General features: G+C 42.7%; 1 protein-coding gene across 2 annotated transcripts in view; it reads left to right on the forward strand.

The window, feature by feature from the left end:
• The window catches only part of SESN1 (sestrin 1), a 39,306-nt gene extending 37,514 nt beyond the window's left edge, over positions 1-1,792 (forward strand). For both annotated transcript variants that reach the window (XM_029595302.1, XM_029595301.1), the window contains one exon: positions 722-1,792. In XM_029595302.1, the coding sequence (XP_029451162.1) occupies positions 722-808 (87 nt within the window). In that variant the 3' untranslated portion in view covers positions 809-1,792. The remainder of the gene's footprint in view (positions 1-721) is intronic.
• Positions 1,793-17,074: the final 15,282 nt, after the last annotated feature.

Consider the following 17,074-nt stretch of genomic DNA (forward strand, 5'->3'; position numbering starts at 1 on the left):
TGCAGATGCATCCTACATTCCAGCTTAGGGTTGCGATGGACTTCAACCTTAATCCTTCTATTGTCCTTACAGTGTGTTTTCCACGATCACATGCCAATAATGGTGAACAAGTTCTATACACTTTGGACTGCAAAAAAAAAAAGCTGTCACCTATCTGGAGAGGACTAAAGCCTCTATATATTCCACCTAGCATGTTTTTCTTGTCCCAACAAGCTTTGGATTGTGACAACATAACTTTCGCTTATGCCCAAGCAGGTTTAGCCTTAGATGGATGTATTGCCCATAACGTCAGGCCCATGGCTGTGGCTGTGGCCCATCTCAGGTTAACCTTGTTCTTAAAATTTGCAGGGCTATGTAGGGGAGCTCACTGCACATAGTCACATCTCATTACTGCCTAGATTCTGACTCCTGGTGCAATAGCAGGCGTCAGCAGTATGTTCTTCGGGGGCTCTTTGAAGGAGAACACTTGCTACAGATAAGCAACTTGGCCAACCCAGGCACATTCATTACACCTATCCTGAAACCCTGGTTGGTTAGGTGTACCTCTAGGACAGTGTTGAGAAGCACTTTTCTATTGCTGAATGCTCATGCAGAGAATTTCCTGTTGTAATACTGCTGCCCTGATACAAAAATGTGTGAGGACTTGGCCTGAAAGTATTTCTTTTATATGTTGGAAAATTTGTATCTTTAAAAATCTCACCTGAAATGTCTTTGTTTCTAGGTTCATGTTAATTTGCTTCTTATGGAAGCTCGGATGCAAGCTGCACTACTCTACGCTCTGAGAGCTATTACACGTTATATGACCTGATTTCTTCTCCCTGACTAAAGGAAGATTGAATGTCACATACATGCAGCCTACGTGGCCATCTACTAGATTCCACGATCAGCGGTAGCTAAATGTTACGCTTCTTGTGCCATAGTTCCCTTTAGTTTCAGCCATTTTGCTGTCGGGACACTGCCACGAGCAGAGACTTGTGAAGAAATGCCACGTCGCATTATGCTTGAGACTTCGCTGAGGACTCTGTAAGACCTATATCTCGCAGAATGTGCTTCTGTCTAAGATCTGGAATGGACGCGTGCCTGGACCTTTAGAAAGATGTTGAACTGGAGACTTTTTTTATCACATGGAAGAATCGTTGAAGATGGTGCTGCTAAATGCCTGCTGGTGGAATGACTTGACCAGTGTCTGGTCCAGTTAAGGTATAAGTAAAGTGAACACTGCTACTGTCTGAGCCTACACTCTCTTAGCAAACAAACTGCATACTTGTTAATTAATGCAGTTTGGGGGGGGGATTTTTTAATTATAGATTTAAAGATTACATCTGCAAGTTGAGTTTTGAAGGTTACGTTATGGGGTTTTAAAGCCATTTTAATTTTGTTATAAAGGAAAAAAATTATGTTGCAGGCCAAAATTATTTTTATTCCCAAACTGGGTAAAGTCTTCCTGGGAAAAAAACTTTGAAACATCAGTGTTTGGTAGAAATGTATTTGTTTTTTCAAAGAAATGTGGATTTGCTCTGCAGGTGGGTGCCTTCTCTGCCAATGCTCTTGACATGGAGGCAGTGCAATTCTAGCACGTTATCTGCCTCCATCACTGGAAATCATCTGTATGTAGGGAATTCATCCATTTGCTTAAGAATGCTGACTTTGTTTTCAAATACACCTGATTTTCAGACACTTAAAGTATTTCTATTATGGAAGTATAAAGCAGGCAATTGCTTTTGAATTTTTCAATGTGAACTCTGTCAGTATTATTGACATTTTTAAATAAAGGGTAACAAATTGCAGCTGTCGTGTTGCTGTTGTACACTGATATTACTTGGGTGTAGGGATCGTTGAACTATTTCTAGTTGCTCTACTGGCTGATGCACACGTCAGGCTCGTTCAGTGAAGACAACTGCTTCAGGATCTCAGGTGAGTTGAGGCTGTGTGTGGTGTGGAGTGGCCAGCATCTTTCCGAATGCTCTAGAAAGGCATAAGGGTTTCAGTAATCTGCAGCAGTGCCACATGTTCTCAGCTTTTTGGATGGCCATAGGCCGTGGGTAACCATGCAAAGCTGATTTCAAAAGGAAAGTGCTGCATTTACTTTCCTGACTTGGATGTGGGCCCTGTTCTCCAAGGATGAAAATGTGCCTAGTGCAACGGCCCACATCCTTTACCTACACTGAGCAGAGACCAGTGTTCAACAGACAGTTCTGCAAAAAGCGTTGGAAGCTCCCTGTTTGCATAAAGAGAACACAGCCCAGCTTACACATACACAGGTGCCAACTTAAGCCCAGTTGATAAAAAGAACCCAATAGGCTGGATAACAAAGTGAATATTAAATCAAATCCACCAAAGTAAATGTTTGAGATTAGTCTCAAAAGCTGTGGGAAATGCCCACTATTCGTGATGGAAACCTACGACCATCATATTGATAGAGACACTGTTCACACTCATTGGTGTAATCATCAGTCATACAGTTTCCCAGTTAGTAAACTTTTTTTTGGACTTTTTGTTGCAAATAAAGCACTTATCTTATAACGAATATGTGGGCAGCTTTTCCCCACTGATCTTAGGGAAAAGCTAAAGTGACTCCTAATCCAAGCAGATAAGAAAATGACTGATTAAATAAACTGACCCACCAAATTGTAATGAAAAAAAATAGTGTATATAGGGAAAGTGTTGACACTTTATATAAAAATCAAATCATCTAAAACATTTAATAAAGTAAATTGATAATACAATGATATACAAATTCATACAATTCAATCTTCAGAACATATTTACAATATATAACATGATTACAAATACAGATTAAAACATTACAATATATCGCAAAAAAATGAAACAAGACAAAAAAAATCCAAACAACCTCCCACCTACAAATTAAAATCCTCATAACAAATGTGTCACAACCCACCACTCTTTACAGAAAAAATCCCACTGTACAAATGATCTTCTGTTTATATCAGATGGTGTCACTGCTGAAAAACACCTTCCATTAACATTTCACTCCATCATCTTCGCCTATCTTCCAACAGACGTTTGAGTGCGTAGATAATGGCACAAAACCACTATGCAGTTAGACCTCAGTCGTACTGCCCAGAATATTAATGCCCAGGAGCATATATCTTCACGCTACCCAACATGAGCTCATGTTTCGCCTCAAACCCGAGGCTGCAGCAGGGGAAACCCACTTATAGCCACAAAGAAATTTCAAAAAGCACTTATTACAGAATTTCACGATGGCTCCAAAAAATAGAACTAATGTGGAAAACCGCCAAGACTACAAGGGTGCAAAAAACAGCCTAATCCAAGGAAATCAGTGGTGTATTTTCTCATAAATCTGCCTCCTCCTTTCAAAAGGATTCAGTGCACCAATTCAACCATCCTGCAACTTTTTCATAGGCTTCTCAAGCATTTTACCGCAGAAAGTCAAATGGAAGCCTAGTAAACACTTCAGGAAAAGTACAGACAGTTTATTCCACTCCCCTCCGCCATGTAACAAAAGCATATAATGAGATAGACCCATTGCCCTCCCTCACCTCTTTAAAATGAATCATCTTTCCTATCCCAAGCCTGTCCATCTAATGAGTTCATCCATAACATAAGACATGCCATACTGGGTCACATCGAGGGTCCATCAAGACCAGTATCCTGTGTCTAACAGTGACCAACCAAGTCACAAGTACCTAGCAAGTACCCAAACATTAATATTTATACATCCAACAAATTACAAGGGCCAAATTAAGAATTTCACTGCAAGCCCATGCCATCAATGACTGAATATAAGGCTCCCAAATCAGTAAGAAAGAGATTTCCTGTGTGCAAAAGTCTCTCTACTCACTAGATTCTTCATCTGCATGAAATTCTGCCAGTGCCAATATGATGATATATTGGTACCTTGCCACACCATCAAAGTTTTTTTTCTCACTAAAAATGCTTTCCTCAGTGTTGGTCCCCACTATATTTATCTTGGTGGGGAAGGCTGGAAGCTATAAAAATGGTGCTAGCATCACAAATTACCTTTTCTTAAGTATGTCTCCCTCTCATTTTCCTAGATCCTTTTATGCCAAGATTGATAAGTTGCATTTCATTTTTATGGAGAAAGAAACTTCCACGTATAGCTTTGAGAAAACTGAAACTTTGAAAAAGGCCAGGATGAGGGTGGTTTCCCAGATTTTCTAAGTTACCATTATGCTTGTCTCTTAAGGTACGAAGCTCGATGGCTTTTTATTGATGTTTGCATTATAAATCCAATTGGCTTACGCTAGAAAAGCCATGGTGACTCCTTTGCTGCTGAGCCTACTACCTAGTATAAGAGCTCCCTGGGCCCTAAGGAAGGTCCTAACCCTGTATGCCATGCATCAGGTTCTATTCACTTTTGATAAATTGTTAAACAGTGGTTGGAATTTTAATAAATGCTTGCCATTATGGTATAACCCGCAATTACTTATTAATAATAAGATAATCATCTGGCCAATATGGCAAGCAAAGAGGATCTGCACTCTTGGCCAGATGAGAGTGTAGGCGATTGTTACCCTTTGGTACGAGTTAGTTCAGTCTTAGCAGTTACCACGATCTCAGTACTATAAGTGGCTTCAGGTGTGTCACAGTATAAAGTGGACTGTTCCTCTCTTGAACAGCCTGGCTGAGGTACCTGAACTTTACTCCTTATATTTTAATTTTTATGCCCAAGGCCATGAGGCTTCCTTATGTGGCTGACCCTTTGGTTAGCAACTAGATGGCCCTAGCTCCCTTACCATCAGGACTAGTAACAGCATTGGGATTTTCCATTTTCTTTCAGTCTCTCCATTGAGACAACTGTGATTGGTTATCCCAGGGGCATAAGACGGAGCTAGAGGTAGAGAGAGCATTGTCATTTTGAGTTGGGTTTTGAAGAGTGAGGAGCTATTTTACTTTCTCCCTGCTGAGTTGGGCTCACTAAACCAGCTTGGTGTTTTTTCTTGCATTTTTAGAAGAGATTCCTCATCAGTACACTTCCTGTCTGAGAGGGTCTGCCTCCACTTTTTAAGCAAGAGAGATTTTTGTAGATTTTGGTTAGCTTTTGGATTAGTTTTTCCTGTTCTGGGGAACACCCAGTGCTTTGGAGAGGGGCAGCACCCCCCCCCCCCATCCTGAGATCAGGGGCTGGAGACCTGTGAGCTACCCTTCTACTCCTTAGAGGAAGCAAGATCAGTGACAGCATTACCCAGCATGACATATTTTGCATAGAGACTTTTGGAGTTTCCCCCTTTTTGTTCATGTGGAGGTTTTTCCCACCCCTCTGCACAAAACTGATGAAGGAGATAGAGAGCTGTGAGCAGTACTGGAACATCAAGCTTCTCTCCCAGAGAGGTCACCGAGAGAGGAAGGAGGAACTGAGGTTGTAACATCAAGCCTTGGGGATTCCCAACTGGATCTCCACCCCAAAGGGATCAGGACACAGGCCGTGGGCTTCAGACTAAACTTTGGGTCTTAGGTAGAATCCTTTTGTGGTGTGGGGCTCCCCCCTAGGATTCCCCAATCTACTGGGCTGTTTGCACAGATGAGAAGACAGTGGAAAGCTCCCTCCCAGGAGATACAGAGATGGACACAAGCACCCCAGCAGAGAGAGAATGTAAATAGTCCGAATGTACAATTTCTTTTGTGGCATGTCCATGGGATAGTGATTGATCTTTTGGAAATAATCAGTAAACTTAAGTTGCTCACCCAGTTTGAGTTCAGCTTGTTTGTCTCCATACATCGGAGGAGACACTCCATCACTTGGCGACAAAGGATTTCATCCCCCCCCTCCCCCCTCATAGAAAGAGCTCACTCCCTGGGAGATTGAGAAGGAAGGATGGCAAGAGGAGATTGAGAGGAAGGATAGCGAGAGAAGCCCCAACTAACAAATTCTTTTATGGCCATAGGGGAAAGAGCAAACTCCCTGACAAAGAGTTACATATTTTATAGAGAGTTTAGTGCTCATTCAGTGTGGGAAAATGAGTTATCAATTGAACCTGGGCTCCTCAACTGGAATTGCCTAGGGGCATGAACATTAAGGATGTCCTTATCTGTGAGTCTCACTCAGGCTTTATAGTTTTCAGTACATCGAATGGCATGGACTTCGGTGAAATCGCACAGAGCTGGTTTGCGAGCATCTGGTATATTCTGACATAGCTTTAACTGCAGATCTGATATTCTGACCAATAGTTACACTCGTAAAATGCACAATCTTTAACCAAAATATCTGTACTTTTGGGCAAACCTCTTTTAAAGCAGCACCATTAAGGCCCAAACCTCAGGTTATTGTGCTTAATTAGTGGCACGCCCGGCTTGGCCACATGTTTCTTCTGGCTTTCTCAGCCATGCATGAGTAGCAGCCAGAAGTGACAGAAGGTCAAACCATGGCCTGTGCTTTTAACTTGTAAGGGACCACACTGCTGGAGCTGAGGCAAGCTTCTACTGCAGTCCACCTTGACGATGGGGGACTGCAGTAGAAGCTTGCCTCAGCTCCAGCACTATCCACTGTTACTGTTCCTGTTCCTGCTGCCTTCAAACGTGCTGTGATCATACCACTCCTTAAAAACATTCACTAGATCCTGCCTGTCCCTTCTGCCTCCAAACTACTTCAACGTGCTATTCACTGCCTCTGTCTTGACTTTCTTACAGCTCAGGCCGTTCTTGATCCATTCAAGTCTGGTTTTCACCTTCTACATTCAATTGAAACAGCCCTTGCCAAAGTTTCCAAAGACCCGTTTATGGCTAAAGCCAAAGGTTTTTATTCTGTCCTTATACCTCTTGACCTGTCTGCTTTTGACATTGTTGATCAACATCTACTCCTTGATACTCTGTCCTCGCTTGAATTTCGGGACTCTATCCTGTCTTGGTTCTCTTCTTACCTCTCCCATCCTCATCCCATTTTAGCATTTCCTCTGGTGGTTCCTCCTCTACTGCCATTCTACTATCACTTGGTGTGTCTCAGGGCTCCGTCCTGGGCCCTCTTCTCTTGTGACTATATACTAATTCCCTTGGTGCTCTGATTTCCTCTCATGGCTTTCAATACTATTAATATGCTGACGACTCCCAGATTTACCTTTTTACACCAGAAATTTCACCAGAAATCCAGTCTGGGATCTCTGCCTGCTTGTCTGACATCGCTGTTTGGATGTCCCACTGCAACCTTATTTATTTATTATTTAATAATTTTTTACTATTTCTGTTCTGCCTATACAAAAACCCTTACCAAGCGGATTACAAGCAAAACTAAAACAAAATACATAAAAAATTTAAAATACAAAACATTGTAATATATAACATCATTAAGTAAATAATTATTCCATGTTGTTGTTAGACAAATGACAAGGCTGACTCAGGAAATTAAACTTTTTTAAACAAACATTTAGCTGCTTCTGAAAAATGATAAAATCATTGCTGGCTCTTAGGGAGTTCCATAAAATGGGACCATTCACTTGGAAATCATAGAAACATAGAAACGACGGCAGAAGAAGACCAAATGGCCCATCTAGTCTGCCCAGCAAGCTTCCCACATATTTTCTCTCATACTTATCTGCTTCTCTTAGCTCTTGGTTCTATTTCCCTTCCACCCCCACCTTTAATGTAGAGAGCAGTGATGGAGCTGCATCCATGTGAAATATCTAGCTTGATTCGTTAGGGGTAGTAGCCGCCGCAATAAGCAAGCTGCACCCATGCTTATTTGTTTTACCCAGACTATGTTATTAGCCCTTATTGGTTGTTTTTCTTCTCCCCTGCCGTTGAAGCAGGGAGCTATGCTGGATACGCGTGACGTATAAGTCTTCTCCCATGCCGTTGAAGCAGAGAGCCATGCTGGATGTGCATCGAAAGTGAAGTATCAGGCACATTTGGTTTGGGGTAGTAACCGCCGTAACAAGCCAGCTACTCCCCGCTTTGTGAGTGCGAACCCTCTTTTCTTCTCCCCTGCCGTTGAAGCAGAGAGCTCTGCTGGATGTGTGAAGTATCAGTTTTTTCTTCTCCCCTGCCGTTGAATCAGAGAACTTTGCTGTATATGCATTGAAAGTGAAGTATCAGGCTTATTTGATTTGGGGTAGTAACCGCCGTAACAAGCCAGCTACTCCCCTCTTTGTGAGTGTGAATCCTTTTTTCCACATTTCCTCTTGCTGTTGAAGCTTAGAGCGATGTTGGAGTCACAGTAAGCCTGTGTATGTTTATTTAATAAGGGTATTGACTCCAGGCAGTAGCCATCATTCTGGCGAGTCACCCACTCTTCATTGGCAGCCTCTTGACTTTATGGATCCACAGTGTTTATCCCACGCCCCTTTGAAGTCCTTCACAGTTCTGGTCTTCACCACATCCTCCGGAAGGGCATTCCAGGCATCCACCACCCTCTCCGTGAAGAAATACTTCCTGACATTGGTTCTGAATCTTCCTCCCTGGAGCTTCAAATCGTGACCCCTGGTTCTGCTGATTTTTTTCCTTCGGAAAAGGTTTGTCGTTGTCTTTTGATCATTAACACCTTTCAAGTATCTGAAAGTCTGTATCATATCACCTCTGCTCCTCCTTTCCTCCAGGGTGTACATATTTAGATTCTTCAATCTCTCCTCGTACGTCATCCGATGAAGATCCTCCACCTTCCTGGTCGCCCTTCTCTGTACCGCCTCCATCTTGTCTTTGTCTTTTTGAAGGTACGGTCTCCAGAACTGAACACAGTACTCCAGGTGAGGCCTCACCAAGGACCTGTACAAGGGAATAATCACTTCCCTTTTCTTACTCTATATTCCTCTCTCTATGCAGCCCAGCATTCTTCTGGCTTTAGCTATCGCCTTGTCGCATTGTTTCGCCGACTTCAGATCATTAGACACCATCACCCCAAGGTCCCTCTCCTGCTCCGTGCACATCAGCCTTTCCCCCCCCATCGAATACAGTTCATTTGGATTTCCACTCCCCATATGCATGACTTTGCACTTCTTGGCATTGAATCTCAGCTGCCATATCTTCGACCACTCTTCCAGTTTCCTTAGATCCCGTCTCATTCTCTCCACTCCTTCTGGCGTGTCCACTCTGTTGCAGATCTTAGTGTCATCCGCAAAAAGACAAACCTTACCTTCTATCCCGTCCGCAATGTCGCTCACAAAGATATTGAACAGGACCGGTCCCAACACCGATCCTTGCGGTACACCACTTAAAACCGCTCTCTCTTCAGAGAAGGTTCCATTTACCATCACACATTGTCTTCTGTCCGTCAACCAATTTGCAATCCAGGTCACCACCTCGGCACTCACTCCCAAGCTTCTCGTTTTATTCACCAGTCTCCTGTGCGGAACCGTATCAAAAGCTTTGCTGAAATCCAAGTATATGATATCGAGTGCTCTTCCTCTATCCAATTCCTTGGTTACCCAGTCAAAAAAGTCAATCAGATTTGTCTGACAGGATCTTCCTCTGGAGAATCCATGCTGCCTCTGGTCCATCAATTCTCCGGACTGTAGATAGTTCACTATTCTCTCTTTCAACAGTGACTCCATTACTTTTCCCACCACTGAAGTGAGGCTAACTGGTCTGTAGTTACCAGCCTCCTCTCTGTTCCCACTCTTGTGAAGAGGGACCACCACCGCTCTTCTCCAATCACTCGGCACCACTCCCGTTTCTAGGGATCTATTGAACAGGTCATGATTGCATATCTCCAATAGAGGACCTCAAGAACCTAAATTACAACTGGGTGAATATTTTTTTCAATAAGGTTAACAAGTTCTCAAATTTTAAGACTTTAAAATTGACATCAGAATTTTAAATTCAATACACTTAGAAATGGGAAGCCAATGAAGATCATATAGTAGTGGGGAAAAACGGTCCCATCTATGACCACCAGAAATCAAACGGGCTGCAAAATTTTGCAATACCTCAATATGGCCAAGACAAAGCTCCTTATCATTCTCTCCAAGCCAACCTCCCCTCTTCCTCCTTTCTCTGTTTGTGGATAACACGATTATCCTCCCTGTCCCCTTAGCCCGGTCCTCTCTCTTTTTAGACTCCTTTTCTACACATATCCAAAACACTGCTAAAATGTGCCATTTTTCTCTGTAACATCACCAAAATCCATTACTTCCTTTTTGAACACACTAACAGAACCTTTATCCAATTTCTCATCTCCTCCCTTTTAGAGTACTGCAACCTGTTCCTCACAAGTCTCCCGGTGAGCCATCTCTCACTACAATCTGTCCTAAATTCAGCTGCATGACTTATCTTTCGCCAAAGTCCCTACACTCACATAACCTCTCTTCTGAAGTCACTACATTGGCTCCCTATCCACTCCCACATACAGATCAAGCTCCTATTTCTCACCTAAAAATGCCTTCATTCAATAGCACCTCGCTACCTTTTCTCTCTTCACACCCATCCTTGTGCACTTCACTTATCAAAGTCACTCCTACATGTGCCCTTCTCTACTGTCAATTCCTGACTCTATGATATCCACCTGTCTGCACTGTATGCTTGGAATAGTCTTCCTGAAGTGGTGCATTATGCTCCTTCTCTTGCTGTGTTTAAATCCCATCTAAAGAGCCACCTTTTTGAGGCAGCTTTTTTTTTTTTAATTTATAATTTTAAGGTAACATTTTAAAATAGTAAATCACTAGTAAATCCCTAAAGTATCGCAGGCCTGCGATACTTTAGGGAATGAGGGGCGGGGGCCGAAACGGGGGGGTGGTCCTGCGCTAGCTCACAGAGAATGCACCGCCACGGTGCAATCGCTGCCGGTTTTGCACCCAATAGCGCCACCATAGAAGGTGTAGCTATTGGGCGTGAACTCGGACGCGAATAGGGCCTTACCTTTTCGTCGTCCACGGCGTCTTCGCGGAGTCGGCCCTGGTGACGCCCCGACTCCTCCTTTTCCGGGGCCGACTCCGCCCCCATTTTGGTATCGCATGCGATAAGGGACATTCGCGTGCGATCCGGGTGGAAAATGAGGCCCCATGTTTGCAAAATGGTAGGCATCAATAACTTGTCGAACAAAAATATTCAACATTGTAAATAGCCGTACATTAATATGAATCTCCGTAATGTACAATAAAAACTTCTCAGTTTTATTACCAGAACATGTTTTGTCTTTATTTCTTCACACCCCTCCTCCCGCCTCCCCTAACCCATAGCCGATGTTATATCGTAGTGTTGAGATTGCCAAGTTTCCCAGGGTTGCCATAGAAAATGTCAACATCCGGTTGTGTCGAATAGCGGTAAGCTTGTTCAAATAGCAGAGCTTAGATAATCTCAGGTGTACCTGTCGGATATGTGGTGGTTCAGCCTGTTTCCAAAGGTATGTGATTTCCATTCTCGCTGCCAGTATTTGGTGGATAATTATGTGCATATTTTGCTGGTACTAATGAAATATTGAGAAGAAAGAAGGCTGGCTCTCTACTAACGTGCCCCTGCCATCTCTGATATCAGCTGTATTACTGCTTCCCAATAAGGAGCCAGTTTAGGGCACCCCCATCACATATGAAGGTAAGTCCCTAGTTCACCACATGCTCTCCAGCAGTGATCGGACAGACTGCTATAAAACCGATGTTATTTAACTGGTGTAATATACCACCTGTAGAGCATCTTATACCCATGTTCTATCAGGGAGGCCGAGACTGAGCTGCACCTGATGGAGAGAAAACATTTCGACAGTTGTGCGGAGGTCAAAGTTGTCCGACGGTCCTCATCCCAATTCCTAATATGCAGTGGTGTGGCCTGTTTTCCCCCATTTAATATGGTATAAATCCAAGAAATAGTCTTTTTAATCTGATTAGAGTGGTCGCAAAACCCCTCGAATAAAGTTCTGCCCTTACCCAAATCCTCCTGAATTAGTTTCTGTGAAATATAAGACCTTATCTGACAGTAAAAGAAAGTCAGAGGGTGGTAAATGGTATTTCTACATCAGTTCTGGGAATTCATACACCTTACCCCTATTCAAAATGTGCCCCAATTGAAAACATCCATGCTTCTCCCACCTGATGGCTCTAGACTTAGACATCCCTGGAGAAAAGACCGGGTTAAAGAATATCAGCGTACTCAAATAGTATTTCCTATCTCCCACCAATCTGGGTTTCCAACGATCCCAAATTTTCAAAGTGAGCACTACAGATGGAATGCTCTTTAGCAACATCTGTCTGGCTGTATTCATTAACCATACCTGAGAGGCTTGGGCGATCTCAGACAGAAAATCCTTTTCCAATTGGACCCACCTTTTACAAAAACGTTTAGTATGCCAATCATAGGGCGTAATTGTGAAGCAACATAGTACCATTGAAGACAAGGCATACCTAAACCTCCTCTATCTTTAGGAAGGTACATAATTGAGCGTTTAATTCGAGGGGGTTGTCTTTTCCAAATAAACTGGAAAAGTTTCCTCTGCCAGGTTTGTAACACTTTTACTGGAATCTCAATAGGAAGAGTTTGAAATAGATATCCCAACCTAGCAAGCACATTCATTTTAATGGTGGATATTCTACCCAGCCATGACAGATCCGTAGGTTCCCATGTTTGAAGATCCACCAAAATCTTTCCCCAGAGGCCCTCGTAATTAATCCTATATAGTTCATCCAAATTGGAGCTTATTTTCACCCCTAGGTATTTTAATGCGTTGTGAACTATTTTGAAAGGATACATCATTTTTACTTGCCTCAATTGAGTAGCATTGAGGGTGATATTCAACAGTTCAGATTTGTCCATATTCATTTTATATCCTGATACTGCGCTAAATTTTTTGAACTCCTCGATCAGTGGTTGCAATGAGTTAATGGGCTGTGCTATAGTAAATAAAATGTCATCAGCAAACATTGTAAGTATATATTCCTGGCCCCTGACCCCGACTCCCCCAATCTCCTTATTTCCCCGGATCTTTATGGCTAATGGTTCCAAATATAAGGCAAAGAGGAGCAGAGATAAAGGACATCTCTGCCGAGTTCCACACTCAATGTCAAAGGAGTTTGAGTAGCCCCCATTCACTTTAAAATGTGCTGAGATGATCGTCTAAACCTTTTAATCCACGTAAGGAAATTCCCTCCTAATCCTATAAAGTCCAGGACTGAAAACAAATAATCCCAGTGAACGAGATCAAACGCTTTTTCCGCGTCTACTGTAAGCAGGATCATAGGTATTAGGGATGATTGTGCATACCAAATAATATTGACCACCCTTCGCACTTTGTCAGTAGCTAATCGCCCCAGAACAAAGCCTGTTTGATCTGAGTGGATCAGTTGCAGAGCCACTCGACTTAATCGTGTGGCCAGAATTTTCGCTAAAAGTTTTAAGTCCAGATTGATGAGGGATATTGGCCTATAGGATCTGCACTGTGTGTTATCCCTGCCTGGGTTAGCTAAGGTGGTAATGCCGGCTTTGTTGGTATGAGGTGTAAAGCAACCATGATCTAGTAGGCTATTAAACGCCTCCACCAGGGGTTGTGCAATTACCGTTCTTAATTTTTTATAGAATCCGGCAAAAAAGCCGTCGCTTCCAGGTGCCTTCCCCAGTTTCAGACCCTTTATAGCTTTATTAACTTCCATCATGGTGATTTTATGATTAAGACTGACCGTATGGGATTCCCCTAGACGCGGTAGGGGGATATCTTTTAGGTATTCATTAATCTCTGTCTGAGAGATCCGCCCTGCTAGTATATAACTGTTGATATAACTGTGAATTGGTGCCTGATACCCTCATTGTCTGTAACCAACTCACCCTGGGCATTGCAAATTTTTAAAATTTGATTATGAACTGCTCAAGCCCTAAGTTTCCAAGCTAATAGACGACCTGCCTTATTACCCCCCCCCCCCCTCAAAAAACTCCTGTTTGGCTTTGTCCAACTGAAAGGTAATTTCCTTCATAGACAATTCATGCAATTTTCTACGTAATTGTTCCAATTGAGAGCTTAAGCGAGGCTTAGGATTTCTTTTATGTTTGATTTCAATCTTGCCAATCTGTTGGACCAAAGCTACCCTTCTCGAATTCTCCTCTTTTCTCAGGTAGGAAGCTCTCGCAATCCTCTTCCCTCTGGCTACAACCTTAAAATATTCCCAAACTGTGATTGCCGACATCCCCCCTGTGTTATTTACCAACAAATATTGGGCCATCTCTTGTTCAAAGAGCGCACAATAATCCTGGTCGTTTAATAAACTCTCATTCAATCTTCAATATTTCTCCCCCGTCTGCATTCCCAAGCCTTTAAGCAGAATCCATATGGCAGCATGATCAGACCACGTAATTGGGGCGATCCCAGCCTCCTGCATCTTATTAAAGAAACAAAGCGGAAACCGATCCAATATTGCTGGTAAGCGAAGAAAAAAAGGGAGATCTGTGTAAAAAGAAGCCTTTATTGAAAATTGCCCGACTCTGGCCAAGTTTCGCTTTCACAAGCACTGCCTCAGGGGCTACTGTTTTAACTGGTTTCTTTGAATTTTGAGAAATTCAGTAGAAAGTCATCACAGATTGTCAATAACCAATCTCAGTGCTGTTGATACAGTCAATCTTGCATATGTGATTTTATAAGCTGGCAAACAGGCACGATTATTATTGAGTCCAAGCTGTTTATTGCCGTGTCTTACAGTGTGTATAAGATAACAACTTCTTTGTATTCATACCGTCATTGTGACCATCGGCAAGAGACTGTAGACATGGCACTACAGAGCTTGAACTCAATAATAATCGTGCCTGTTTGCCAGCTTATAAGAGTCGGGCAAGTTTCAATAAAGGCTTCTTTTCACACCGATCTCCCTTTTTTTCTTCCTTTATTAATCAAAGCCTTTTCCACTAAAAAGAAATCAATCCGTGAATATGACTGATGAATTTTGGAGTAGAAGGTGTAATTACGTTCCGTGGGATTGAGTAATCTCCAGACATCTATAAGGTTCCACTCCCTCATAAATGATTTCAAGACTTTCCTATTAGATCCGGAGGAACCCTTGCTACCTCCACTGGAGTCTAAGAAGGGATACCTGGTCATATTAAAGTCGTCGTCCCCCCTATGATAAGTGTCCCTTCTACCCATTGTTTCATAGTAGCCGATAATTTCCCTAGAAACTGTCCCTGCCCAGAATTTGACACATATACATTCACCAAAGTGTATAAAGATTTATCCAACATAAATTTGAGGATGATATACCACCCTGTTGTATCACGCAAAACTGATAATACATTCATTGTAATAGACTGTGAGAAGATAATCACCCCCCGCCCCCCATACCTATTATATTTAGTAGCAGCAGAGAAATATTGAGTGGGAAAATGGACACCATCAGTTTTTCATATCTCCCCTTCAAGTGGGTTTCCTGACAAAAAAGTATGTCTACTTTATCCCTTATAGCATCTCGTAGTAAACATTTTCTCTTAAAGCCTGAATTCAGCCCCTTAACATTCCAGGAGCATATTTTGAGGTCCCACCATTGGTATCTGGAAACACGGATGCTATCCTCCTTCCTCCCCAAGCAGAAGTGGCCCACTAATATTCGACCCATTTTCGGAGGACGTTTAGCCAGAATTGCTGCTGCGTGGCTTTCCCCCCACTACACAACCAGACGAACCGGTGCTCACGGTTAGTCCCTGATAACTTGACCCTGGTTAATGGCCCATCACCCACCCACCCTTCTCCCAACCCCCTCCCAGTCCCCCCCTCCCCCTGGATGCCCCATTGCTGGAGCAGTTAAGCACCAGGCCATTCTTTATGATGCTTATGTCCAGGGATACAAGAACCCTTAGATTTTGGTAGAAAGCATATTTTTTTATTTATTAATATAAGTATTCTTGGGAGATGCTGATGCCATTTCTTTGACAAACTGACTACCAGCAGTGATCCTTCTTTTATAGATAACATACAATATTGCAGAAGATTCTAGTGTTGCATGACTACCCAAAGAATCATTTACATTGGTTGTCATGTCAACAGCATGATACGATCATCCCTAAACTGTCCTGATTACTTCTCCCAGGTGGGGCCAATTTACCATCACTCTCTAGAAAGTCCTTTGTTCTGTTAGAATCTTGCTGGTCAGGGTAATTAACACATCTGAAGTTGTGTTTACAGATTCTCCTAAGAATAGTGCCTCTTATTATGATAGTATAGCCTGAAGTTCCCGCCGTTGACTTCTGCTTTGTGTGACCCTATGATTAGGCATCACCTTATGGAGCCAGCTTGATTGCCTGTCCAGATGTCCTGGGAATTCTGCAAGTCATTCTCAATAAGTCACTTAAGAGTTCATGCAGCCAAGGCAGGCTAAGAAACAAGAGGATTCTGGGGCATTTGCCTTTCTCCATGTTGGTTTTCTGTTCAGGCACACTCACAGTGGACTGACATCACACACAGTGCTCAGATATTCGTATCATCCCCAGCTCTCTATAGCCAAGGGCCTCATAAAATAAAGCAAATACACAAAGTTCCCTCGTATCAGTCGATATAAATGATGAACTTGGTAAACCACCAGCATCAACTTCAACTGCAGCTGGCTGAACTCCGCAGCAGTATTAAAACCAACAGTGATGAAAAGGTAAAAAAAGATAGGTCAACAAAAGTCTCACGACTCTTCAAGTGTTATAGTTCCCTGCTGTAGATGATCTTCTCGACTGTCTTCTGAGGCGCTTGCCTTCATGCTGGACTCGTCCCACCTCTGGGATTTTTCTCCAGTAGGATGAGAAGGTAATATGCCGTCTGTTTTGTCCCCGGATTTCAGAAGTCCCGCCGCTCGTAGGAGTTCCACTGCTTCTTGCACTGATTTTACCTTATTTGTCATACCCTAAATCGTAAATTGCAATCCAAACGGGAATAGCCATTTATATCTGTGGTTATGCGCTCTCAAAATTTGTAGGACTTCTCTAAACTCCCGCCTTTTCCTACTCGTGATAGCAGAAAAGTCTTGGAAAATCTCAATTTTCTCTCCATGCTACTGTAAGTCCTTAATTTGGCGTGCTTTTCATATAATCTGTTCTTTTAATGCATATTCATGAAACCACACCACTATGTCCCTCGGAGTGTTTCCTCTGGGCCTAGTAGGCACCCTATGTGCTCTCTTGAGTTTGATACTGGGAGGTTGTGCAGCTTCATTGGCATTGGAGGCAGAAAATATGAGAAGACATATGTCTTTCATAA

The sequence above is a fragment of the Rhinatrema bivittatum genome, chromosome 3, assembly GCF_901001135.1.
Source record: "Rhinatrema bivittatum chromosome 3, aRhiBiv1.1, whole genome shotgun sequence".
Lineage (NCBI taxonomy): Eukaryota > Metazoa > Chordata > Amphibia > Gymnophiona > Rhinatrematidae > Rhinatrema > Rhinatrema bivittatum.